At 45.7% G+C, this 26,128-nt stretch overlaps 1 protein-coding gene across 1 annotated transcript in view; it reads left to right on the top strand.

Moving 5' to 3' along the window:
- PDHX (pyruvate dehydrogenase complex component X) overlaps nt 1–26,128 on the top strand; it is a 1,431,343-nt gene that overhangs the window by 1,265,721 nt on the left and 139,494 nt on the right. The window contains exon 9 of the mRNA XM_069623364.1: nt 13,049–13,207. Within this exon, the coding sequence (XP_069479465.1) occupies nt 13,049–13,207 (159 nt within the window). The remainder of the gene's footprint in view (nt 1–13,048; nt 13,208–26,128) is intronic.

Genomic DNA, 26,128 nt, shown 5'->3' with positions numbered 1-26,128 from the left:
GTGACCAGGTCGGAGCCGCGCAGCCTTTCTTTTCCTTTCTCGTTTCTGAAACGTTTCAGAGTACTTCGCAGCAAAGTTCACTCTTTTATGCATAAATAAACTAAAGCCTAGAGAAAGTCTGGATGTCCCTTGCTCTCTGTGAAACACGGTAGGAAAAGGTGAGTACTCTTGAGTCTAGTGACTTTTCCAGGCATCCACCGGCATGCACGCAGTTGTACTTGCACAACGCTACTAGTTGTACTTACCTACCTTGTCATTTGAGTGCCAAACAGTGCTTGTCTAACACTCTCGGCGAATACTACGATACACGTGCTGCTGGCTGCTACTGCTGTTGGGCACTACAAAATGGAGGAGCCGAAGCTGCGGAGCAGATGGCCCGTGCATGCCTCCCTTATCCATGCCCCAAGCATTCCCTTACTGGAAGATTTGCCTGGGCGTCACAAGGGATTGGTAGGGGTTGCAAAACAACCACGCCGGCGTTGCTAGTTGCGAATGACGTCCCTGCACAGTCTCTCCACAGTCCACAACAGTATGGCCACAGCTGCCTAAATCAGAACCTATACAAAGCGGAATATATCCCTGTCTGCCTCCCCCAGATCTAAACCGGACCTCAACCCTCTGGACCAAATAACACAGGGTTCGAAATTGAGAGTAGTGGGGGGCTATTTAGCTCCTGATTGTAGCCAAGAAGGGCCTAGTTGGCTTGACACCAGCAGCTACTTTTGGCTGCCAAGGCCAACTAATGCAGAACAAATATATGTATGTAAATTTAACTCTGTGCATTTAGGACAATCGATAAATAAGGCTGCATCTACACAACATTTCAAGCATAAGGGATCATAAATAATGTAGAAAATGTTAAGTTTGCTTCTTTTGTTGAAGTTAGATTTGCGGTTCGCTATGTACTAGCTCCTCGTTCCCCAGTGATAGCTCCTGGTCACTGGTTAATGCTGGACACCAAGGAGATGCTTTTAGCTCCTGCATATCCGATGTTCATTTTGTTCCCTGTGACTCATCACCGACAACTCACACATCGCACTCCACACAACTTCCAAGTCTTCACCATTGACTTCGTCCACCTGTCCTTCACAGAACACATAGTTTCTGTCCTGAAAGCATGCAATTTACAGCTACACTTCCTATGCAAGATACGACACATATTTCCATTGAGGACTTTCGTACCACTGTCCAGGCTCCGCTCCAAGCTGTACTGCTGAAATGCAAACCTCACTGGACGTCCCAACAACACTGCCACCCACCCCCGACCCCCTTTGCAAGCCAGACAGAAAGCAACATCAAGACTCCTTCCACACTTACCCAAACACTTTCATGTAACCCCAGCCCCACTTCCTCCCCATACTGCAGATAATAATTTTCAAAGGACTCTGCATCGTATACATAGCCATCCACCTCAAAACCCCATTCTGTCTCGACATCAAACTTAAACCGATCACTCACATAAACGTTAGACACAGTAACTGAATATCTCCTAGGCATTGCACACTTCAGGCTAACCTACACAAACACAGGCCTTCACCCAATGGGCACCTCCATCCTAGGACTCACATCTATGCCGCCACTTGCTCAAAAGTGACCAATTCCCCCACCTAATCCAGCCAGACCTCACCCGTGCTGTCCATTATCTACCCAGATTGAGAAAAGTGTACCTTATTTTTCCTCTGGGTAGGGCGGTCTAAAAGTTTAAATTGAGTAATATCCAAACTATCGGCTCGGCACATTAAGTCAAGGTGGCTTAGACATTTAACAAGTTATAAATGAAGATCGCACACAAGGCTGAATGAAGAAGAAATACATTACTCACACCATGTCAAATATAATCCTATTTGTATCGTGCATACGGTTTGTCGTCTGTACATATACAATACATGACATTACTTGTGGACGTCTGGCATTTGTGTTTTGGATGACAAGGGCTTTGTCTTCGTGAATACCTGGTCACACGTGCCAACCCACACACCCGCCTCGGCTCCAAAATCATGTTTATCTCTGTCTTTGTTTGGATGTTGTAGTGCAGCACAGAGGCCTCTTCATCCAGCAGGAAAATCAGAGTGAAAAACATAATGGTTAGCGCAGGCATTCAGAGGTGTTTAGAGTTCAAAGTGAAGTTTAAATGTGTAGGGGACCTTGGAACACAATAAGATGGTGACAGTTCACAGCTAGTTTAGAGGGGGATCAACTGTGTGTATCAACCCCGTCGACTCCAAGTCGTAAATAGAATCAATTACCCATTAAACAAAACACCCTTTGACCCCTACCTTATTCAGATTTTCAGTTATTCGCTAATCTAAATTCGCAGAATTGGAAAAAAAATAATCTACAGGCCTAATGACAGGGTTAATACAAAATGTGTCTGGTAACTGCGTACTGGTGCATTGTGCTAATAATGACTTATTAAATGACTGCACAGAAAAAAAAACATTGTGCAAGGTTGCTATTACCCACTTATTTAAAGTTGTTGTGTTGCAACTGCAAATGGATTTGTATTTGTCATCCCGTGGTAGTCTTGGTCCTTTATTTGGAACAATACCTTACACCGCCCAGTACTTCTGTTGGTCAAGGGGTTCGCTTTGTTTTACTGCATATGTGTAAGTATTCTAGCACCACCTTTCACTGAGTCCTACCTTTGGCAAACTAGTACCATGTAAAGCAAGGCGACTTTCAAATTGAAGCCAATTATTTGCCTTTGCTTTTACACACACTACTGTTGCTTCTTGCCTCTATCAGGGTCGTTGTGAAATTTTCAAGTCTGCATATAGCCCGTGCATCTCCAATGGGAAGGCTGTGAGGAATTGGACCATCCGCACAGGGAGTGTGCACCAACTATGGCTGTTTTGATATTTTTTTTAAAGAAATTATATGTTGGTAGATAAACCTCCAGGAAGTGTGTGGGGCTAATCCGCACATATTTCCCAATGCTCACTGCACAATAAACACCCAGCCAACCGCTGCAGTCGTCCTGTCTTATTCAGCTGCACTATGACAGCCACGGGTACACCAAAGCATCTCAAGAAGGGCGAATGCAAAGCCTTCCTCCGGCCATGGCCAGCCTAATCAAAATTTCAAAGGCTCCATAGATCTGCCCTGCCTTAGTTCTGTGTGGTGGCAGCGTATACTGATGAGTTAATTGAAGCAGGCCTGCAAAGAGGCCTGTTCACAGAATTAACAAAGGGCAGGAAACTCCAACACCTTTTTCATATGCAATGTGTCAGCTTGAAGCTAGCTCCCACCCCTCTGTATGAAGGGCAGTGAATGTCATGTCTGACACCACTGTCTACAGTAGGCAACCCCTACAGGGAAACCCCCTTTCAGAGGAAAGAAGCATGTGATTTGATGGAGACAGTCTGTTCTCGTCACAAACTTCAAGGGAGACCTGCGCTTTGATCAGGAGTCAGAGAGCTCAATTAACCAGAGAGACACTTGATCCACAACAGACAGGAAGGTGGGTGGAACTTAGTATATGTTGTCACCCCTTACCTTTCGTGTTTCAAAGCACTCTGGTTATGACCTCACGCATAACAGGAGATTGTTGATGGGGCCCAGGTTCAGTAAGGTAGGCTTAGTTAGTCTGCACCAATCACTGGGGCCCATTTGGCTGTAAGAGGGCTTACCCCTCTTTTGGCAGGTCATTCAACGACTTTGAAAGGAGTAAGAAGGACTAATTTGGACCCTGACTGAAGGTACAGTCTCACTTACAGCTTCCGCCAGTGTAGGAAGGCCAGGATTTCCAAGAGGGAAGCAAGACTCCTCCCCCAAACATCTCCCAGGGAACAGAGCGAGATATCTGGCTCAGAAGTCCCGTCCAGCAGCTCCAGAACCAGTACCCAGCCAACACACAGCATGTCCTGCTAGGTTCTGCCGGCAAGCTTCCTAGGTGGGAAGTGCCAGGGAGTCTCTGAACAAAGGACAAGGCAATTGCCTGCAAACACTCTCCTCAGTTTTGGGCTGTCCGCCTTAAAGGAAGCCACTGTGATGCTGAAAATGCATTGGAGGGACAGGGCCTCCCTGTCCTTGTCCTGTACTTCCTTGTCATTCTGTGTTGTGTTCTGCACAGGAGTCCAGTTGGGACCCCTGGCAGTGCAGCTCTTCCTCTTTTTGGTTGTGTTGAACAGAGACCCTTGGGGGATACCCTTATGGCACCCATGGGAAGGGGTACAACCCTGTACCCCTAGTGTATGTGTTTGGGCATCTGTATGTTTCCCACAGAGCAGGGTATGGACTGGTGACAGCTCTGTGCTGAATGTGACAGGTGCTCTTGAGTATCCACCATTTTGGGATACCCAGGGCATGCCATAGGAATCAGTGGATTCCTGATAGAAGGCAAGATGCCCCTGGGGCCTCTTGCTATCTATTGCACGTTACCTTGTGTTCCCAAGGTCCTGGGAAGCCCAGACTCTGTCCCTTGCCCTGACTGGCTGTTGGGTGGAAGAACCATATATGGTAGTGCAGAGATGTCTAGACCAGACTGGCTGGAGCCTTCCCAGTGACTGTATGTTGTGGGTACACCCTTGGGGTGGGACCTGTGTGAATGGAGTGTGTGACCAATATGCATTCTATGTTATGGGTGTCTGGTTTCTGTGTGTGACACAAAGTATGAGACAGCCCTGCCCGAAACTGACATGAATGCCGTGTGGTGCGCTGAAAGGCTAGCTGCTTACCCCAATCCACGTTCCTTGTTATGGGTGGAAGTGATTAGCCTGAATGCATGTGAGCCTGATTGGCTGCCTGCCTTCATGAATTCCCTTCTGGATGATTGGCTGACTTAGCTGGCTCAGGCAGAGTGAATGAGGGACAGATGTGTATATCTTGGGACCTCTCACTTACCAATTTATTCAGAAACTAAAGTTGAAATTTGAAGCTCATCCTTGAAGCCCCGCTAGAAGAAGAGTTGCTGCTGGATTTCTTTCCACAAAATGTAAAAGTTATCGAGTCTGTCGACGACTGAGCCGAGAGAGAACCTGCCCAGGAGACCTCTCCTGAGCCACGAGGGACCATTGTGCAAAACTGCTGTTCATCATCGAGGCACCCTGGAAGCCAGTCCCGAAAGGCTGTCGACCGGAGAAAGGATCCGCCGAGAATCTTGAAGTAAAGCACCGGGACATCGAGATCATCAAAGTCCTTTGCTGTGGACCAGGGTTCGGAGGATTTCATAATCGCTGGAAGCCAGTCGACGTGTGTCACCCAGAAGCGGGGACAGCTTGATGCTGTGCTGCTCGACGATCGCAGCCGTAAAGCTACACCTTGCCTAAGAACATTTGAATGAGGGCTCCCTTGCCATCACCGTCAACCACTTTGTCCCGCCGGAGAAAGCTGAGGTTGCCGCTACTGAGGAAAGTCCGCTGGTGGGTTTGCCATCGCCTGAAGCCGACAATGACGTCCCGTTGACACCGACGGACTGAAGATGCGAGATTCAGCCCATGGTCAAGTCCTGATCGCCAAAGCTATCCTGAGGTATGTGTTGTGGCTGCAGCACGGACAGGCCCGAGGACCGGTGAAGCAACGCCCAACCCTCGATGCCTGCTTCAGGGCCGACATCCATCACTGAGTCTTCTCTACGGCACTGAACACTGCATCGAGGTGGACTGCACGCCTCATCTTCCCCCAGGACTTACTCAAACGATTGTTGAAGAGCACCGCGAAGATCAAAGCTGCTGCCTTGATGCCAGTGTTCCACTTTCCGTCAAGGAATCTTGACGCCCTGCGGCTCCTTCTTTAATGGGTGTCCACCATTGAGTGATCTGTCGACGAACCGTCGAAAAAACTCTTCCAAACCAGGTACATTGGGGTGATTGAACTTTTTTACCAGGAAACAAGACTGAGTAAACATTTATGGACTGGGCTTGTTAATACTTTCATTACAGGTTGTCCAGGTGCGGGGGAGGGGTGATCCTCACTCAGAATTGTCTTAGTAGCAAACAAAGCATTCTGCCATTGTTTAACCTAACCTCCGTTCCTTCCTTGTGATATATGCTGTTACACCTTGCTGCATGATTTGTATGCCATTATAACTGTCAGCAGTTAATGCATTTTAAAGGAATCTAAAGCGAAGTGTGGTACCACATAGACATTGTATATATTTGCCATATTAGAATTAACAGAGTTCAAAGTGTTATTAATTTTGTATGCATCTCTGAACCTTCTTTCTATATAAAGAACTGTGTTAGCACATAAGTGTGTGGACATTCTTTTGTGGTGGCTTGGGGACTCACTGTACTTAAGAAGCAGCCTGCATCACCTCCTGAGAGCTTAAGCCTTGGTTGCTTACCCAAGCTACGATACAGAGAACCTTGGCTGGGGTGCTCTGAGCCTCTTCTCTGCCATATAGAGGGCAGGAGTACAGGTACCCCCCTCTAGTCTTCACAGACACAAGCCCTGCAAAGAAGCTAGGAGGAGTGCCACAACAAGCATCAACCAGCGTCCATGTTTTGAGGACATTTTTGAGGCAGTCAAGCCCTCAAACCGCGACCGGCTGCACCACTGACTGTTGTCACGCTGCAGTCACTAAAGCCTTCTGAGACGCCTCGACCAGCGTTCCAGATCAGCCAACCAGCATAGAGACAATGATTCTTGACCTCGAGCCGCCGTGTAGGCCAGCCTGCTGCCGTCCGTCCAGCCTCGCTTGCCGAGCTGCCTGATACCAGCAGCTGTCTCCCGTCTTGAACTCTGTCGCAGGAGCTGAAAAGTGTCCTGAAACCGACTTGATACTGTTGAGCATCAAGATCATCTCACTCACCAGGCACATTGTGGTTTTGTCCCCCTGATCCTTCTCCGAAGGTCTATACTGACATTAACGACCCCTTGGTGCTGAAACCAAATACCCTTAAACAGTTAAGACTAATTGCTTTACAAACTACCGTTCTGTCAGTATTCAGAGTGCATCCCTTTCCTTTGTGAAACTGTCTGTCCTCTGTGTTACTTTACAGGGTGGGTTGTTGTGCTTGAACTGTCAGTTATAATAATAAAGTAGATCTGTTTATACAACCTTGACTGGACAGTCCCTTTTATCATTGGGTAATTGTATTTTCGTTATGTTGAAACTAACCAACAATCCACGACCTTGCGTAGATGAGCTTGCCGTTCCATCCACGTTACCAAAATTGGACAAGGAGGTTTATAATTTACTTGTGTTTCCAATCTGTTCAGATCCATTCTGGTGTACTGGATGTGTAGGGCTGATTGATGGTTGTTAGGCAGAATCCTGTGCAGTGCCCTTAGGGACCACTATACACAATTAAGACTAGAAGTGGCAATACAAGTTCACCTTTGGTACAAGCCTGTACTACATAGTTAAAGTGGTAGCAGTAGCGGAGCAGCCAGACTTATCTCAAGAGCAAATGAGCAGTAGTAGAGATTACACAAAAGAACTACAATTATTGTGACTCAAGCAAACACTGACTCAAGGTTTTTGGTTAAAAAGTTAAAGTACATTTATTTTTGACAATCTGTTTGCAAAACAATTCACTTCTTTTAAATTAAAACCACACGTAAAATACACTATACACAACCAATTCCCCTTGTGCAGAACAACTCAAGGTAAGTACCTTATGATTTGACAGACCGGTGTTATGAAACAAAAGACGTTACCGGGAATACATATGCAATCACTTTTTGACTGTAATGACAGTTCGGTCTTACTAAAGATACGCGTACCCGCAGGAAGAAATGTTACTGGAGTTAAAACACACTTAGCACCTGAGTTAACACAAGAGAGTTGGGGACAAAAATCATAGGCAATACATTTGTCCACTACAGCAATATGCAGCAATTTCAACCAAGAAGAGGATCCTCTGCCTGTGGAAGATAAGCTGGTTGATCCCACCAGGCTAAAGGGAAGAAGACTCCGGAAGGGATCTTCTCTTGTTGTTGAAGGGTAGATGGCTCAGAACTGCAGCAGAGCTCCACCGGGACTCGGTAGTTGCAGCAGCCGTCTTCCTCTCCGCTTCTCTTCGGTTCCTTGCAGTTCCAGTGGCGACTCTGCCTTCCAGCGCAAAAGTCCTGCCTTTTATGCGAAAATCCCCCATTCACACTGCCTGGCTGTCAATCACACAGCAGGGGGGTTGTCCGGCCCTGACAACTACCTCAGCCAATCATAGCAAAGTGCGACTTGGGTTTCCTAGGATACCCTGTGCAGGGGGACTGCACCCCTTCCTCACATTTAGCCCACCTAGACACCCAGGTGCCAAGAGGGGAGCTTCTTCACAGAAGCCCGCCAGAAGACGGTGAACATAGAAGGCATACCTGGTTTGCCGCGCAAAGTAAAACACAAGAAGGACTTTAAGAAAAAGAAATGGCGAATAAACCCGACCGGAGCCAAAAGAAAGAGTATTTGGTGAAGCGGGTTTATGTTCGAGGCTACTATGATAGCCTGGAACAATACCACGTTTATATAATATAATCGCGGTAGAAAAGTTAGGGTAGATACCACTGCCACCAGCCAAGTCTAAATGTTAAAAGAGCAAAACAAAGCTCAGAGAGGCACAGACAAAAAGGGATAGGAATTGACCCTTTCCAGTACTCCATGTAAGATGGGGTGTACTGGGTCTGTAGTTTTAAATGACTACATAAAGTAAATGGCAACTTTACCTGTTTCTGGGGGACAGTAGCCAGCCCCAGAAAAATGGAGTCAGGGGGAAGTCTCAAGGACTACCCTGTGTCACTGCACTGAAGGTGCTGGGTGACGCACATACAAGAGCCCAAGATCACACTGTCGGGGGTATTGACCCATGTTTGGACTATTATGCTGCAACATTTGGTGCTGTGGGCTTAGGAAATCTAAGATGGCGGAAAAGCCCACATTGCGCCAGAATCCAGGAAAACGGCGCCAGAAATTCCACCATGTGCTTTGGGAAACCACACCCCTCTGGCCCAGAGCATAATTTTAAAAACATGGATAATTCATAGTATGGACTTGTCAAAATTATATAATTAATATCATTATTCTTGTGATTTTTCTGTGCACATTTTAAGAGGTGTTAGAACTCTGTACCATGTTCTGAGGCAAAACCCCATGAATTATGGAGATTGCAAACACGGGGTTCACGCTAGAAAAATGAAAATTTACTGCAATATGTGTAGAAAGGCGGTATACATCTGTGTCAATTTTGGTAAAAATCCAATATTGGTAAACCAACCAAAAAGCGCAAAATGTTATCATTTCTTAATCCAAGCTCTTAGAAACATCAGAGTTGGAACAGAAACTACCTTTTGTGATATGATGTGTATATGTAATGTCAACCACTTGTGTATATGGGAAATGTGTTTAGTTATGAAAATTATTTTCTAAGGTAAAAGCAAAGGGGAGTGTTCTTTCTGTATGCCATAAAGATGACACCTGATGACTCACTGCTACCTTCTCAAATCAGGTCAAAGAGAAATCCTTGACCTATCAAATCGTGAGTGGGTTGGGCATAGAAAGATAGCCTTCACACCCAATTCCCAAAAGACATGGCAAGAGCCACTGGAAGCCAGACAGGGACATTCATTTTCCAACCTTCAACTGAATTCCTGCGCAGCACGCTGACGGAGAACTCCAGAATCCAGAACAGAACCAGTACCCAGAAAGCAGTGCTGTATCCAGAGAGACCAGACCAGATTGCTGTGAGCAGAACCAGAGATCCAGACCAGCAGAGCAGAGCTGACCCAGATAGCTGTGACTTCAGAACCAACCGCCTGGAGCGCAGTCCCAACCTGACCAGACCCTGACGGCTTATTTCAAATTCATAGTGTGAGTACTTAGCCAGAACTGTGCAAAACCAATCTCTTAGCTTAAAATAATCTGATTCAAAACATTTGAACCTGTCCAGAACTGCATCATAGGAATAGTGTGTTCATTCTCCGATTTTAAACCTGTAAGTGTCATTTTGCCATTTTGAATCATTATTTCATTTCTGAAAAACCACCTTCATAAAATCGTCCGTATCTCTTGAACCGTTTGTGCTAGAAGCGAGATTTAACTTTCATTTTGAAGCTAAGATTCTAGGCTTTCCAGAACCGACTTTCTATTCATTATACTTTTTCTGTAATCGCGCTCGACGCACTCGGAAAAAGTGCCACGATTTGCGATTTGGCTCAAATTTCTTCACTTATAAAATAGCAGCTTCTTGCTTTCCTTTGCTGAAATTCGTTTGCAACCTGACAATCATTCATAGAGCATTGCTAAAGTGATCCTGAACTAATTTAAAGTAGCTATCACCCACCCTGAATCTCTAGTAGGGAATTAAAAACCATTTTTAGCATATTTTACTTCATTGCCACCACATTTAAAAGGATTTTGCCTGTGTTTTAAAATCATCCCTGTGATCTAAGCTTGCTAGGGGGGAACTGAACTACATTTGATTGTATTCCTGAGAACTGTGTGCTCTCCCTTCCATCTTCTATTGCATAGGGGGGGGGGGTGAATTGCCACTAGGGGAAACGTGAACATATTATCACTTGTGAAACCCTACCGGTTATTTCTGTACTGCATTCTTTCAATCATTGTTTTTCCTTGAAACCATAAAAGCATTCTCAGTTACCTTTTCCTCCCTATACTAACGCTTAAGTAATTAAATCAGTGTGCTAGTGTAACATCACCCAGTGCTGATCACTGTCATATTCTTAAGTGTGATATCAAATATTAATTTATTATAAAAGTGTAATATATCTATATATTGTTTAATTTTTCCAATAAATCTTTTAAATTGCAAATCAAACCTTCTTGGCTCAGTGGGGTCAGGGGGATTCTAAGAGAGGGGTGTTATACAAGGGTTCATCATCCAGATTATAACTTGTCATAAACATATATAAATAAGGGCTTCCCTTGAGCAATCCCAGACAAGGCACTGACTTAGTGGGATTGCTGAATTGAAGTCATTTAACAACACGAACAGTAGAAATACACATGGCAAAACACATGTAAGAGTGGAAAAAAGGCTCACACTCTTACCAAGTGGAAAAAATAAACTCCAGAAATCCAGCAAAGCTGCTGGGGGACTCACTAGGTGAGGGAAATTAGCCATAGAATGAGAGTTCTCACTAACAATGGTTTAGAAACTTATATTCATCCCTGGACCACTGGTTCCCCAGGAAGTTGATTTGTCACAGAGGCTCTCTTGCTAGAAATATGTTGAGCAAAAATTGTACAATTGTGGCATTATTTCCCCATCTTGACTGGGAGACTACAGATATCCGAATGCAATTCAGCAAAAGATTGGGCTTTTTATTTTCAAGCCGTATAACATGTAATGTGTGAAAAGGTTACCTGTTTGTGTTTGACAAATGCAGTGTTTGTTAATGTTAATGTTAAAGGACATTAGTACCGCCCACTACCACCACCGGAGTGGTACCCTGGCGCTCTGGCGGCTCTGAAAGAGGAAGGGAGGGGGTTTAGTGGGAGGAAGCTGGAATAGTGCAAGAGAGCAGTGATGTGCTGTTGGCGTTCTCAGCCCGGTGGGTCCGTTGGCTGGCCCTGGGGCGTTTGCGGCTGGTAGTAGTGTACTGTTGTGCGAGTCTGTGTTTTTGTTTTGTTGTTGCAATGTAGTTAAGTTTGTGCGGTTTGTTGTGCGGTAGTTTTGTGGTTGTTTGGTTTGAGAGATGTATGCAGAGGGGGAAATTGTTAGTGCAAATTGGTTAGTTGGCATCTCTATCCTGACTTGAGGCGTTGGGCTTCGGCTTCTGTAATCTCCCCAGATGGGTTTCGGGAGCACCCCTGCGCCTCTGTCCTGATTTGGGTCCGTCTGGCCTTCAAGGTCCCTTTCACATCTGGTCGCCTCCTCCCCCGCCTCCCTCGCAGCCCTATCTGTCTTCCCTTCCCACTCATACGGCCAGTGTACCTGTCAATGACCACTGCTCAGTTATTGTGTTGTTTTATAATATCCCGACAATTTCACAACACTGTGGTATCTGGTGGCAACTAAGGGTTGGGTGTTGTGTGGGGTTAGGGTGGGGTTGTTGACTCTGTCTCCACGGGTGTCGCCTGAGTTCCACGCTATACTCGGCATCACTCGTCCCTGTGCTGCGGGAGCTTCCCAGTTGGTTCTGAGAGTTGTCCGTGTCCACTCTAGTCATCCCTTTTCCTTTCTGTTTTGGTTTTCAGTTTGAGTCTGTGGTGTTGAAGAGCCAGGTTTTTAGTAATTTCCTACATTTTAGGTGATCTTTGGTGCGATATATGATGCGATTACAAAAATCACATTCTACCAGAAATAAAAGCTTTTTGGTGTGTTAAATATGAACATCTGAAAATAATGTAGCTAATTTAAAACTGTTTTGTATGATATATTGTAATAGATCCGGAAGAAAGCATAGATTTAGGCAGCTAACTGATGCTTTGTGTGTGCTTTTAGAAGGAAAATGCCTATTTGTATTTCTTAACAAAGAAACGTTACACACAAATGGCTATCACTTGTAAATCACCCCTACTTTAAATGCTTTGCTTGAAGAAAGAACAAAAGTGATAAGTAGTCACTAAGGGGCCTGCAACGCCTGATGGGGGCCACTGGGTGTGGGTGTTGGTCTCTGTCTCTAGAGAGCCACAGGACGTTGGGAGGCGACACACTGGCCTTGCGTAAGCTTAGTACCTGGAATCCTCACAGCCCGCCTTACAACAATATTCTTGGTATAGTTGAGGCAAGCACTGGTGCCTGCTTGGCCCCATCTGACAGCAGTGCCCTGGGCCACCGCACAGACTACCCATGCCTCGGCCGGCTCTGGTGTTGACGAAACTCATTCTAACCTTCGGTGGCATGCAGCACTTTCTAAACAATAAAACACATACACATGTTGTTAATGTGCCCAGACGCTCCTAAGCCTTCTTATGAATAACTTACCGGACAAACGTGAAGTCTCTGTCGGCTAAGAATGATTGGTGGACCCATCATCAAGGTTACCCTTGTTTCCTTGTAGAAAGGATCTGCGAGCACAATGTGCAGTCGCTCGTATACATGTGGGCGTTTTTGTTTGTTTAGTCTGTGATAAGTTTGCACGATTTCAAAACCTCTTGTGCATACACATTTGCGTACTCGTTGTATTCACTTATCTTTGTTCTCCTTTCCAGCAAATGCCCGATGTGAATGTGACCTGGGATGGAGAAGGCCCCCGACAGCTGCAGTCCATTGACATCTCTATTGCCGTGGCAACAGAGAGAGGCCTCATGACTCCCATCATCCGAGATGCCGCTGGCAAAGGAGTTCAGGAAATATCCGCCTCTGCAAAGGTGGGTCACAAGAAGTCAGGGTCTTGGAAATAAAAGGCGAGAATGACATGTTTGTTTCTTAGAGGCTGGAGTAATCACGGACATTATCTCTGTTTTATTTGAAGCTCTGGAGCTCTTCCTGATGCTCACATTACATGTATTCTGTGCGTTCCAGCATACGCCAACACTCAAAAGAACCTGGTATGAGTACAGTTGAAGGCATCATTTGTTTTTAAACAATGTTTCTTTTTGTTTCGTTGCTAATAAGATGGGCATCGTTCAGTGTGTCCAGTGCATATGTTATGTAACCTGCAGGTAACTCTTTAAAATCTCAACCATTCATCTTTAAAAGGCCAGTATATAAGTACCATTGGTCATTTTAACAAGATTATTAAATAATATTAAGTACGGATATTGTGTTACGTACACCTTTCTTAAAGCACACTGTAGTGTGCAGAAAAAAACGTGCATATGGTCTATATTTTGTATTCACAACGTAATGGGTATGTGTTTGATAGTCTATTAAAGCGTATTAAAAACTAAAAAATAGCGTTCGCAATTCTAATTGAAATCACTTTCTTTGTACAAGTACCCAGGAATACCGTGCCAGGCCAGGCCAGATATGTGTCAGAAACATTTAACGGATTGTATATCTGTCCTTTAATAATTAGATATGGCATTGCCACTGGCAGTCACCAGTTACGCCGAGCAAGTTTTTCAGGCTTTAATTCAGGAACCCTACAGTATATGCGTCTTAAAAAATATACAGCCTGATTCATCGTATTTTTTGCATGAAAAACGCAGATTTGCGCGCCTTTCTGCCCGAAAATCCCTGTTTGAAGTATGGGGATTTTCGGGCAGAAAGGCGCGCAAATGTGCGTTTTTCATGCAAATAATTCCATGACTCAGGCAGATAATGAACTGGTTATCGAAGCATATACTGGAAGCTAATCGCATTAAAGAAAGCTTGCATTCAACACATCTTGAGTAGTTTTTACGTTAAGCATTTCATTAAAACACACACATCTGTGTTTCTACCATCACCAAGTCCTCAGTATCTCGAAGTGGACTGCTGAATGTCCGAGACTTGGAATTGCAATCTGCGTTTGTCGCTCTACGGTCTGCAACCTTTAGGACATGTGCTTAAACTTCGGGTACTCCTTGGCACATACACACTTCCAGAGTAGTTCCTTGTTAGATTGGCTTGTCATTGTCATATTATTTTATTTATTGTCTAGTAGCCCAGCCCCATGCACAGAGCTGTTGCTAATCACTGTTCATTTAAAGGAATTCATGTCAATAGACCGTAGCTTTTTGCTCAATCAAAATCTAGTCAGTATAAAATTAACACGTCTTTTGCCATAAGATGTACAGTTAAATCGGGGGCTTTCATCTCTGTTTTGTATTTGTTTATAGGGGTAGAGTGCCCCACCAGAGATCGGGGTCGTCTTAACATGCGACTTGTTTTTACGGTGTCCCTCTTCCTTGGCATTCGCCCTCGGTATTCTTTCTGCAGTTATGGTTTGGGAGGTCCTTTCTGTCAGTCTGTTTTCACTCTTTCCAGGAGTACTGGCGCACCCACAGATGCCTTTATTTGTTCCCTGTTAGCTAGTTTTCTGTATCTTTATTTGTAACTGTTTCTGTGCAGTGGGAGCGTGGCCTGGCAGTTCAGGCTGGACTGCAGCCATTGGTCAAAGGGCCATGACAGATTTGCATATGTCTGTTGCAGGCAGGATAAAAAAAACAATGGTGTGGAAGATTGCCTGGAGCAATGGCAGTGGTAAAGATTAATCCATAACCTTCTCCCATCTTATATTTTTTGGTTGAAGTTTTCTTCCATAATTGAGGAGGCTAGATCTCCACATAAACCCCTTGCTTATTGCTCCACAGGGAACCGAACTTCACCTCATTGAGGACGCCCAAAAAGCCAAAACGTGGGTGGGGTTGCTTTTGGATTCATGAAGATGGTATGTGGTCTATCAATACAGGCTGGATTTCACCCATTGGTGGCAGGACCAAGACCGATTTACGTTCGCAAGATCTGCTCACCCAATGTATAGTTAAATCGATTTTTTTGTAGGGCTAGTGCCATTTGCATGGTACTCAACATATGGGGCGAGCATGGGGATGTTTCAGACTTTCATTTGACTTTTATTGCAAACAAACCTTGCATTAAATGGCATTTGAATTTGCTAGTGGGTTGCTCGCCTCTGGGTTGCAGCATTGCACCAAATATGAAGTGTGCATTCTGTTAATTGGTTTAATGCACTATTTAACACAAAGCACCAGTACATTTATGTGTCGCCTGTCCCAATGGCACGAGTGCATTTTCCCTAGGTTGAGTGTACAAAATAAGGGACTCGATCTGCAGGGACAGTGGGATTTTAATAATTTGCAGTGCTTGCCCCTACCATGCGTGGCAGCTCAACTGCACTAATGCCCACGGAAAGGTACACCACGAAAAGAATGCAATCAAATGGTCTAGTAACTTTCCCAGTCCACCTGCTGTTTAAGGCAAACGTCTGTCTGCACCATCATCTTGCCATCTTGTTTGTATGGTTGCACCCAGCCCTCTGGCCCCACCACTTTTGAATCGCCCCTGATCCTTAACTATCGTCTGTAGTAGAGGTAGAAAACAGGCTTGCAGCCTATGCACTTTTCTGTAGCCTTTTTCAATTGTTGATCTGTGTGTTTCCTCCTATGTCCGGTCCCTATTCCTCTTGGAGTCCATCCCATGCAGACAGTACTGGGGCATTTTGCACAGCAGATGTTTTTACATTAGAATATAAGTGCAGAGCCAGTTTGAGAATAATGAGATTTGTTCCCTACACATGCTGTCTCTGCCTTCAAGCAATGCCCGCCAGTACCTTGTTCTCTTCTGAAGGGATTGAATGTCTGCAAAGCAGCAGCTTTATTTTCTCTCTCCCGCTTATCCTTACTTTAATTTTTCTTTTTTTTCTAGATGCCTGCCAGTGTTTCCCTTTCGTGTACGTATGGCCAAACTGGTCTCACCGTTAGCAAATCTTGTGCATGTCAGTCAGACCCCCGCCTGCTCTGCCTCGAGTGTTTGGGCTTGAATCACTGGGGCTCATGCACTGCTAGTCAAGCCCTTTCCTATCGGTAGCTCTAGAAACAGGGGGAAAATCTTCTCAACTGTGCCACTGGAACATCTGCAGCAGTTATGTCAGCGGAAGGGAAGACAATGGGCAGGCCTCTCGTCTCCCTTGCATCCGGGTTTGGCAGCGTCTCCTTTTAGGAGGTACCGCAGGAGTGTCACGATATATTATGCTGCACAAGCAAGACAGGGACATTTTTTTCCTTGCGATGGGTGTGCACAATCAAACCGCTTTTTATTTTTACAATCCCCAAATGGTTTTTTAAGGAGGCCTCCAACCCGTTTCGCACCCAACCTCCACCAGCACCCTTTGTCCCAATAGACCAAGAACCAGGCCGGTGTGTTGTCAATGAACACTTTATTCATTTATTTTAAGATTCAATCAGAACAAAATATGACAGCAGGCACTATTGAGGTGGCAACACAATGCACAGGTTTCTAGAACATCACCAAATTGTGATCAACTTCAATGCCACACCAAATTTGTGTTGTGAAAGGGAATGCCAACTAATTTCCCTCAACTGATGGCAGGAAGGTTAAGCACTCCCCACTCTCACAATGGAAAACTGGGGTTTTCAATGATTCAATACTATTACCATGGGACAGAGCAGGAGGGTATTTCGGGTAGCTTACACTAGAGAACAAACAGGGCTTCAAAAACAGGCTAGCTACCACACATAGGAAATCTGATTTTTACACAGGCAGCACATCAAAAATAAAAGTAAAAAATAAAAGGGAATATAATTTGAATCCCAGATCAGGGTATGATAGAGAAAGGATTGAGTAGGAAAAACAGGCTTTCAAGAAAAGGAAGATTTAGAAAAACGAAAATGCAAATGACGCTTAGTTTGACTGGGGCTGGAAGTGACAGGCAAGCTCAAAACCATAAGAATGACTGAAACCGCAATGCTGAATCCAAGCTCAAAACATGATAGAGAAAGAAGGAATGAGTAGGAAAAATCAACTTTTAAAGGAGGAAGAGAAGGTTTTTGAAAAACAAAATTGTAAATCACCATGAATTTGGCTGGAGCTGGAAATGAAACACACGTTTCCAACAATGGGAAAGGCACATAGAAACCCTGGCTTTTAGTGAAAATGACAGAGGCAACTCACAGGGATGTTTTGGGCAAAGAGATTATCACAGTGGGAACAACGGTTTGGGTTTATGATTAAACACTCAATTTACACATGGACAAATTCGTTGTTTAGCTCGTAATGGGATTCATTCTTTTGCGGCAACACTTTAATGACTATAACAATTAAATAACGTCACAGGGCACAAGATGGTTGGTTTCGAATTGCAACAATCTTACTCCATTAATTTCAGTGGGGGAATTAATTGATTTACTAAGCAAAATACTAGGGAAATAACTTCCTTAACAGTGCAAACAAAGGACTTTTCAGAGGAAAGAGATTTAGGATCAACAGATACACAAGGGATGATTTTGTTCAATAGGAAAAAGGACTTAAAGTTGCAGAGGATTTGTCAAGGGGAGAGTTTCCAAATTGCACAGACAAATAAAAATACCTTTCAATAGAAAAATGACTACATTTCCCAAACAGATGGAATAGAGGGTTTTTCCTTATGGACACTCTAGTCTAATGCTTACATAGTTAGGACTTGTTTAATCTATGGCTGTGGAGATCTATAGTTAAAGAAGAAAGGATTCCATAGGTATAAATGGCGCCAGGGCTCCAATGCCAGGACAACCAATGGGGTCAATCAAGGCCTCACTCTGTGCTCCCAACCAGTTACTTCAGGTCCCTGCTTCAGTCCAGGATTAGGCCCAATATGTGCAAGTATAGCTCCAGGCCTCCTGTCAGCTGCACAGCTCTGATTTTGTAGAGAGAATCTTCAGTTGAGGAGGACTAACCTATTTATAAGCCTGCTGTGTCATCCTCCTCGCACAACTGATTGGGCAATGGTCAAGGGTTCCCTCCCCTAAGCCGGTAGGCTCAGGGAAAGTAGGCGTGATTTGAGCAGTCGGGGGAGGATATCCCATTAATCATATGACACAGGCATGGGGTTGGATCTGGCTTTTGTACTTAGAAATCTCACATTTTGAAAAATAAAATACCATTTCTCATCAGATTATGCCACTGATGCCCACATTATCAGACATTCAATTTTTGTGTGTATCGCATAAACCTTGTTTGGTGACTGTGCTACATATTGGGGCAAAGCTACCGTATTTTCTTGTTTGGGCCCAAACTACATTACTGAAAAATGACATTCGGTGCGCAGAGTACCTATCACCTACAACACCTTTTCTAAAATCTCTGATTGTGAGATTTATACAGAGAACACAATATTTGTTTGATAACTGTTGATAGGTTGATGTCACGTTTTGGACCCAGCAGAAGCAGCTCACTGACAGCTTTTCATAAATCCAAACATGAGGAATGTACGGTTAATACTTCCCAAGTTATTCCAGAAATTGCATATCTCCCATTGTTTACAATGGGTGTGAAGCTCCACCTTCCCCCTCTGTAAGCAGAGATCGGATTCTTAGCTCTGAAGTAAAAAGGCACCCTTTTGTTGGGGTTAGCCTACAGCTTCAAAGGCTAATTGCTAAGTTTACGACAGCCTGAGCACTTTGGGTCGTAAAACATGAAGATCCACAGAATGTCTCGGCTCATTCCCATGGTAACACAGCTTGGGAAGGCTGGTTTCACACCTGGGGTCCATTTCTTAGGAAGTGAAATCTAAGAGTTGCCTTTTCCCAGCATTTTACATTTGATCCACCTTTAGCAAATGCACACAATCTAACATGTAAACCCTTTCAACAGTGCTTTCCTGCAACAGTGATTACTGAAGGCAACATAATATGTTTAGAGACTTTAGCTGTACATTTGAATACTTAAAGTGCTGATTTTTAAGACCCAATTGAAATGTCACTGGGGTCAGTTTTAGCCGTAAAACCTTTCATGCTGTTATAGTTCCACATTTCCTTGTAGATTCTGGTTATTTAAGATTCTCTGTGATGGGCTCATGATGAACAAACGTTCAGTTCCTTGATGGCATTCCTGCACCTATTTTGAAGAGCAGGTCTTTAATTGAAAATGAGAGGGAAAAACAGATTTTTGAGGGCAATCGTTCAAACCCCATTCGGTTGTGCAAGCGTGCACACATTTTGGCCCTTTCATTTACATGCTGGATGTCACCGTTTTAGCCAAGGGGGTCTCATCCTTTCCTGACCTTCCTCAACAGTAACATGAGGTTTTCCCCTCATGTGTAACAAAGAATATTGTCATGCATCCCCATGCTTAAATGCATAATTTTGCTCCTTCCTGTTTGGGCAAGGGTCTAATTTTGCATGTACTCCAGTGCAGGCCTTTTGCTGAGGGGCATATCTCGCCCTCTGACTCCGGCCAGTAGGTATGTCATTTTAGGGCTATTTCACCCCACTTACCCTACTCCTATCTCTGAAGCAACTTTATTGAGAGAGAAGAGCTAGGAGAGAGGTGGGGTGTTCCTTCCGGGATGGCTTGGGTTCTCCCTGGGGTCTCCTTTCGAGTACGCCTGCTCCTGGGTTCATTCAAGGACTCCCCTTCAGGGTGCGTCTGCTCTATTCCTGGTCCTGATGGAGGGATGCACTGGTTCTCACCCACACTCTTCAGATTTTGATTTTTCCTTTGGGTTGGGATTCATGGGCCTCTCTCTGGCCGGTGGCTCGCCTGTGGCCTCTAGAGGCAAGGAGTTAATAGATCTGTCAAGAAGAACGGAGAGATTAAGTATTTTATACTATACCATTTTCCCAGGTAGGGACATGAAAATAGATCACAAAACAGCAGGGGAGATACATATACATCAAGCATTTGATTTTCGACATACAAATATTTCCCAAACAGTGGTTCCTTACTTTTTTCATTTTTGTAATCTTTTCAAAATAAGTACAATTATTCTACTCTCCGTTAAGGTAGGATTTTCTTTATTCAGGTTCCAGTTACTTACCTTTACTCCTCGGAGGATTCTTGGGCTCTACCCTCACTGGGTTCTTCAATCAGTCACAAATTCTGCCTCGGATGGCAGCACTTCAACTGATTGATGTGCACCCATTTCTCTTCCGTTAGTTCTCTCTTAGAGATGCAGATCTTATAGGCGACAGGTGAGATTTTGTCTACCATTTCAAGGGGGCCGCACCAGGTGAAAAGGAATTTCCGCTCCTTGGTCTGGTTCCTCTGAAAATTGTACAAGTAGACCCTGTGTCCTACTTGATATTCCTTTTTTAGTGGTCTTTTAATCATAGTGGCTTTTCATCCCCTCTGCCGATATTTCCAGATTCAGCGGAGCGTACACAAAAGCATGCTGGAGGTGTTTTCTCAGATTCTTAATATATTCATGTGTCGTGGAGGCGTTAATCAGGGTCTGCTCTTGTGTTCTGTAGAGCATATGCTGTGGTAACACCATTTTTTGTCCAGTCATTAGCTCAAATGGAGACATCTGTGTTGCAGCAGATGGTGTAACCTGATGGCCATCAGGACAAGCGGTAATCTGATGTCCCAACTAGGCCCAGAGTCCGCCACAAACTTCTTTAGGATACTCACAATCATTTAATTGTACCACTCAACTCCCCCAATGTAGGCTATGCGGTAGGCAATATGGAGATTTCTCTTTACCCCAAGTATCTCCCAGATCTTTGTCATCACCTCGCGGGTGAAGTGACTTCCCCGGTCTGACCCACTCCTTTGGGGAAGGCCGAAACGTAAGAAGATGTGATTGATCATCAGTGCAGCTGCTGTTTCTGCCTTGCAATTTGAGGCCGGGAGACATTCCACCCATTTGGTAACATGTACTTCTTTCCTCTAGAGGAGCGAATCAAGTGCACAATGAAATCTACTTGTAAAACTGACAAAGGCAGTGTCAACCCCTTTTCTGGAGGGGAGCTCGGTGTGTGGGTGAACTTGGCTGAAATTGCGCACACACTAGAAACCCCTTCAAATATTGGTCCTGACCCATGTGTGGCCAGTATGCAACCTCCCGCAAGATTTGCAAAGTAGTATGAAACCCCCCATGACCGGCTGTGGCTGCGTTATGGGCATGACTTAGCATCAGACTTCGGAATGAGGTAGGCACCACGCACTGGTAACATCCAGAAATGGATCTCCGTACAAACAAAACCGTCTTGGATTCGGAACATTTTGTGAAACTTCATCAATACCCGGAGATCCTCCTTCCCGACGTAATCGGTTTTGGTCAGAGGAAAATTCACGGGGTCTTCAATGTGTTCATAACATTTCCCAATTATCAGTTCCCCTTTTTGTGCCATGATCAAATCAGCAGCCGGGGTCTCCTTACTCCACTGGGCAGTTGAGTTCATTTTGGGCAAGTGTTTGGGACCTGGTGACAGCAGCGACCTGGATTTCCCCCAACAGGGACTCTATCTCAATGAGATCCCCATGGATGGTTCTGGTTTTGGCCAACAGGTAATTTCCAGTTTTGTCTGGTCCCTCTATTCTGGAATAACCCATGATCTTATTCCAGTAGATGGTCATCTCATTAGTGGTGGCCAGATCATCAATGGATTGTATTAGTTTGCCATGCTTGAGTGGTTTATTTTTTGCACACGGCATGCCTCTGGTTTTCCAATTAATCAGGTGCTCCAAGAACCCATTTCGGACATATTCTGAATCAGTGATTATGACCAGTTTGTGCAGTCAGTGTTGTACGACAGTGAGGATGGCCTGATGAACCGCCATCAACTCCGCCACCTGACTACTTCGGGGGCTGATCTTGTACCCAGCGCAAGGCTCCGGGGCATCATTCACCCAGGCATTCCCAATGCCCGCCACCATTTCCTTTTCCCCATTGTTATCAACATGGTTGGAGCACCCATCCATATAAACTGTGGGCAACCCCTGGCACGTGTCTTCTTCATAGACTTTGTGCGGGGAATTCAGGTACGCCTCAATGTTGTCTTGTGTTTTGAGACTATTGTCCTCGAGACAGTTTTCTCGAGCACAATCATCCAAGTCAGCCAAACTTTGCGCAAGGGGACTCTTCTTGTTTTGGCCATTTCTGACCTCCACAGGAAAGCCTTGCATGGACAGAACCCAGGAAGTAATTCTGAAATTACTCACATTCCCTGCCCGTTTTCTGTCACTCTGGAGATATTGCAAAGGCTGGTGAGGAGTCTCGGCGATGATGTGCTCCCCCTGGGATGAACGGGTGGTAATTTTTCAATGCCCACACCGTCGCCAAGAGTGCCTTCTCAACAATAGTTGAATTTTTCCTCCACAGAGGATAAAGTCTTACTCGCATAGGAGATTACTTTATTGACCTTGTCATGCTTCTGGTATAATACTGCTGTTAAGCAAGTATTTGAGAACCCTGTCTCCAAGAAGAACTCCTTGTTTTTGACTGGGTAAGCTAGACAAGGCGCTTGTGAGAGGCTTCTCTTCAGTTGTTTCACTGCCTCCGCTTATTCTGGTCCTACTCCCACTTGACCCCAGCCTTTAGTATATGGACCAAGGGTCTCGTGACCTCTGCGTAGTCTTCTATGAACTTTCTACTGTAATTAGTCAGTCCAAGCAGGTTTCTGAGTTCATACAGAGTCGTGGGGTCTTTCAGTTTTAGTAATACTTCCAGCTTTATCTCCTGGGGACATAGACCCTCAGGGGTGATTTCATGCCCTAAGTAGTTCACGCGGGTCTTACACCACTGCACCTTCTGGAAGCACAGTTTTGATCTGGCTTCCTTCAACTGGGTCAAAACATCGCGGATTTCGGCTATAAGTTCCTCCACGGTTGAGCTTTTAATTAGAACAGCATCCACATAGGCCAGATTTCCCCTTTCACCCAAGTCGGGCATGGCCGTATGCAGAAACATTTTCAATTCACTGCCAGAGTTTATATATCCAAAGGGAGTTCGGTTACATGTGTACTGCTGCCCCTGAAGGTAAAGGCCAGCTTGTACTGGTCTTCCCTACTCGCGGGTACTTTCCAGTATCCATTGGTCAGGTCAATGACGGTATACACCTTTGACCCTTGAATGTGGGCCAATCCCTGATCAATGTAGGGAAGAGGCCATCGGGACATGTGGACCCGTTTGTTCAACTCCCTAAGGTCTGCGCATAGTCCCCATTGGCCATTGGGTTTTAGGATACCCAGCACTGGATTATTAAAGGTACTGTGGGCTGAATGAATTATCCCACAGGACTCCAGGTTCTTTTTTTTTTTTTGATGAAACATTTTTTAATATTTATAACATAGACAAAACAATCATAAAAGAAAAACAACAGCAATCAAGGGCCAGCTCGTCCAATCTTACATTAGCAGTGGTACTTGTATCACCAATTACCTAGGTCGTCTTCCGTGCCCCTCTGTGTGAGCATTCAGATTTACTTCACCAATAGTTTGTGCACATTAGGGCCCTCCCTTTTCCCATGTCCCCCATATTTTAGAGGCCTTGGTAGGGCAGCCTCTAGCATTGTTAATCCGGCGTTCGATCATAGCGATTGTGTCCATGTCCATTGCCCATTGCTCCAGCGTCCTGGATTCTGGCACTTCCCATTTCTGTGCTATGTTGCGCTTCATTAGTGCCGCTGCTGTATACAGTAACAACCTCTTGCATTTATTGAGATCGCTCTCGCCCGGTGCACCCAGGATTAGGACCTTAGGGTCCAGTTCTATCGTGCGGGTGAGTACCCTGGTCAGTTCTCGGCAGAAGCGTCCCAGAAGTTGCGGATGTGGGGACATGACCACAATATATGAAAGAAGGTTCCCTCCTCCTCCCCACACCTGAGACAATTAGGGCTTGTTGCCCTCTTCCAGCCATGCAATGCAGTCCTAGAATAATACACTCTGTGTAAGATTTTGAGTTGTACCAGCCTAAGTCTAGAGGAGATGGCCACTTCGCGTGGGTGCATTAGTACCTGGATCCAGTCCTCCGGGTCAATTTCACCTACATCTTTTTCCCATTTGGGTTTTAAGCTGGTCAGCTCAGGAGTAGCAAAGGATGTAATAGCATTATAGAGGATGGAGGTGTGATGCCGGAAATGCATCTGAGGGACAGGGCCTCTGAATCCTTGTCCTTTTTCTGTTTTTACCGTGTGTTCTGTCATGTTTTCTGCCCAGGAGTCCATGAGGGACTCCTGGCAGTGCAGCTCTCTTTTGGTTTGGTGAACAGACCCATGGGATACCCTTATGGCACCCATGGGTAGGGGTACAACCCTGTGCCCCTAGTGTATGTTTTTGGGCACCTGTGGGTGGCCCACAGAGCAGGGTATGGGCTGGTGGCAGCTCCATGCTAAACTTGACAGGTGCTCTGGGTGTCCTCCATTTTGGGATACCCAGGCCCTGCCATTGGGATCAGTTGATTCCTGATAGAAACAAGATGGCCCCTGTGGCCTCTTGCTTTCTATTGCCTGTTGTCTTGTTTTTCCCAAAGTCCTGGGAAGCCCTGGCTCTGTCCCTTCCCCCTGGCTGGCTGTTGGGTGGAAGTTCCATATATGGTGTTGTTGTGAAGGCCCAGCTAGACTGACTGGAGCCTTCCCAGTGACTGTATGTTATGGGTACCTCCTGTGGGTGGGACCTGGGTGAATGGAGTGTGTGACCAATATACACTCCTTGTTGTGGTTGTCTGGTTTCTGGCATGAGAGACAAAGACTGAGACAGCCCTGCCCGAAACTGGCCTGAATGCAGTGTGTAGTGTTGAATGGCTGGGTACTTGTCCCAATCCACATTCCTTGTTGTGAGTGTCTGAAAGGGAGGAGTGTGGCCTGAATGCACTGTGTGCCTGATTGGCTGACTGACTGCATGAATGCCCTTCTGTGTGATTGGCTGCTGTGTGTGTGCCAGCAGTGTGGATGAGAGACAGAATAGTATATCTGGGGACCTCTCACCACTGGAAATTGTTCAGAAGCATTCAGAAGCTGAGTCTCCACTCAAGAGTAACTGGATTTGCTGATCCTCGACGTCCAGCTGGAAGAAGAAGACTTGCTGTGGCATTTGCTTCGACGGAACTGAAGGTTGTCGAAATCGTCGAGGACTGACCCGAGAGAGGACCTGGTAAGGCGCCCTCTTCCCGTGCTCCGAGGGACCATCGAGCACCGCTGAATCTTCGCCGAAGCTCCCTGGACGCCAGACCATCGAAAGGCTGCCGACCGGAGAAGGGGACTGCCGAGGAGACCGAAGTAAAGCACCCGGACATCGACGCTGTCGAAGTCCATTGCCGTCGACCAGGGTTCGCAGGTCTGTGCAACCGCTGGAGGCCCGTCGAAGTTGTGTTGCCCAGCCGTGGGAACCACTTGACGCCGAGCCGCCGACGACCGGAGCCGTCCGCTCCTTGCCTAAGAACATTTGACTCGAAGGACTCCCTCGTCCGCACCGTCGACCGCTTTTGCCCTGCCGGAGAAAGTCGAGGACGACCAACGCGCCGAGGAGAATCCGCCGGTGGGTTTCCCGCCACCTCACGATCCCAAAGACTCGAGCGACTCGACGCCCTTGCTGGGCTCCCGTCTCTACAATCTTTGCGGTCCAGAACTATTGTCATCGAGGTGCCCCGCACACCTCCGCCTTGCAGGACGCCGACGCCCCGACGCCGACGAGCACCGCTCGGACGAAGCTGCCGCCTCCTCGACATCGTTCTACCTCGTTTGTCGACGGACGTTCGACGCCCCGTGTCTCCCGCTTGAAAGGGAAGGCATTCAAGAAGGGCCGTCGATTCCCCGTCGCCGAACCCCGAGGTCTTCGACGTTTCTCGACGCCTCTCGACGATCCGTGACTCCTGCTTTAAAGGGGGTCATTCAAGAAGGATCTGTCGACGCCTCTTCGAAGAACTCGACTCCACCAGGTACATTGGGGGGGTAAAAACATTGTAGGAGAGA

This window comes from Ambystoma mexicanum, chromosome 11 (assembly GCF_040938575.1).
Source record: "Ambystoma mexicanum isolate Mex_15411 chromosome 11, UKY_AmexF1_1, whole genome shotgun sequence".
In the NCBI taxonomy this organism is placed as follows: domain Eukaryota; kingdom Metazoa; phylum Chordata; class Amphibia; order Caudata; family Ambystomatidae; genus Ambystoma; species Ambystoma mexicanum.
This window is presented reverse-complemented; position numbering and strand designations above follow the sequence as displayed.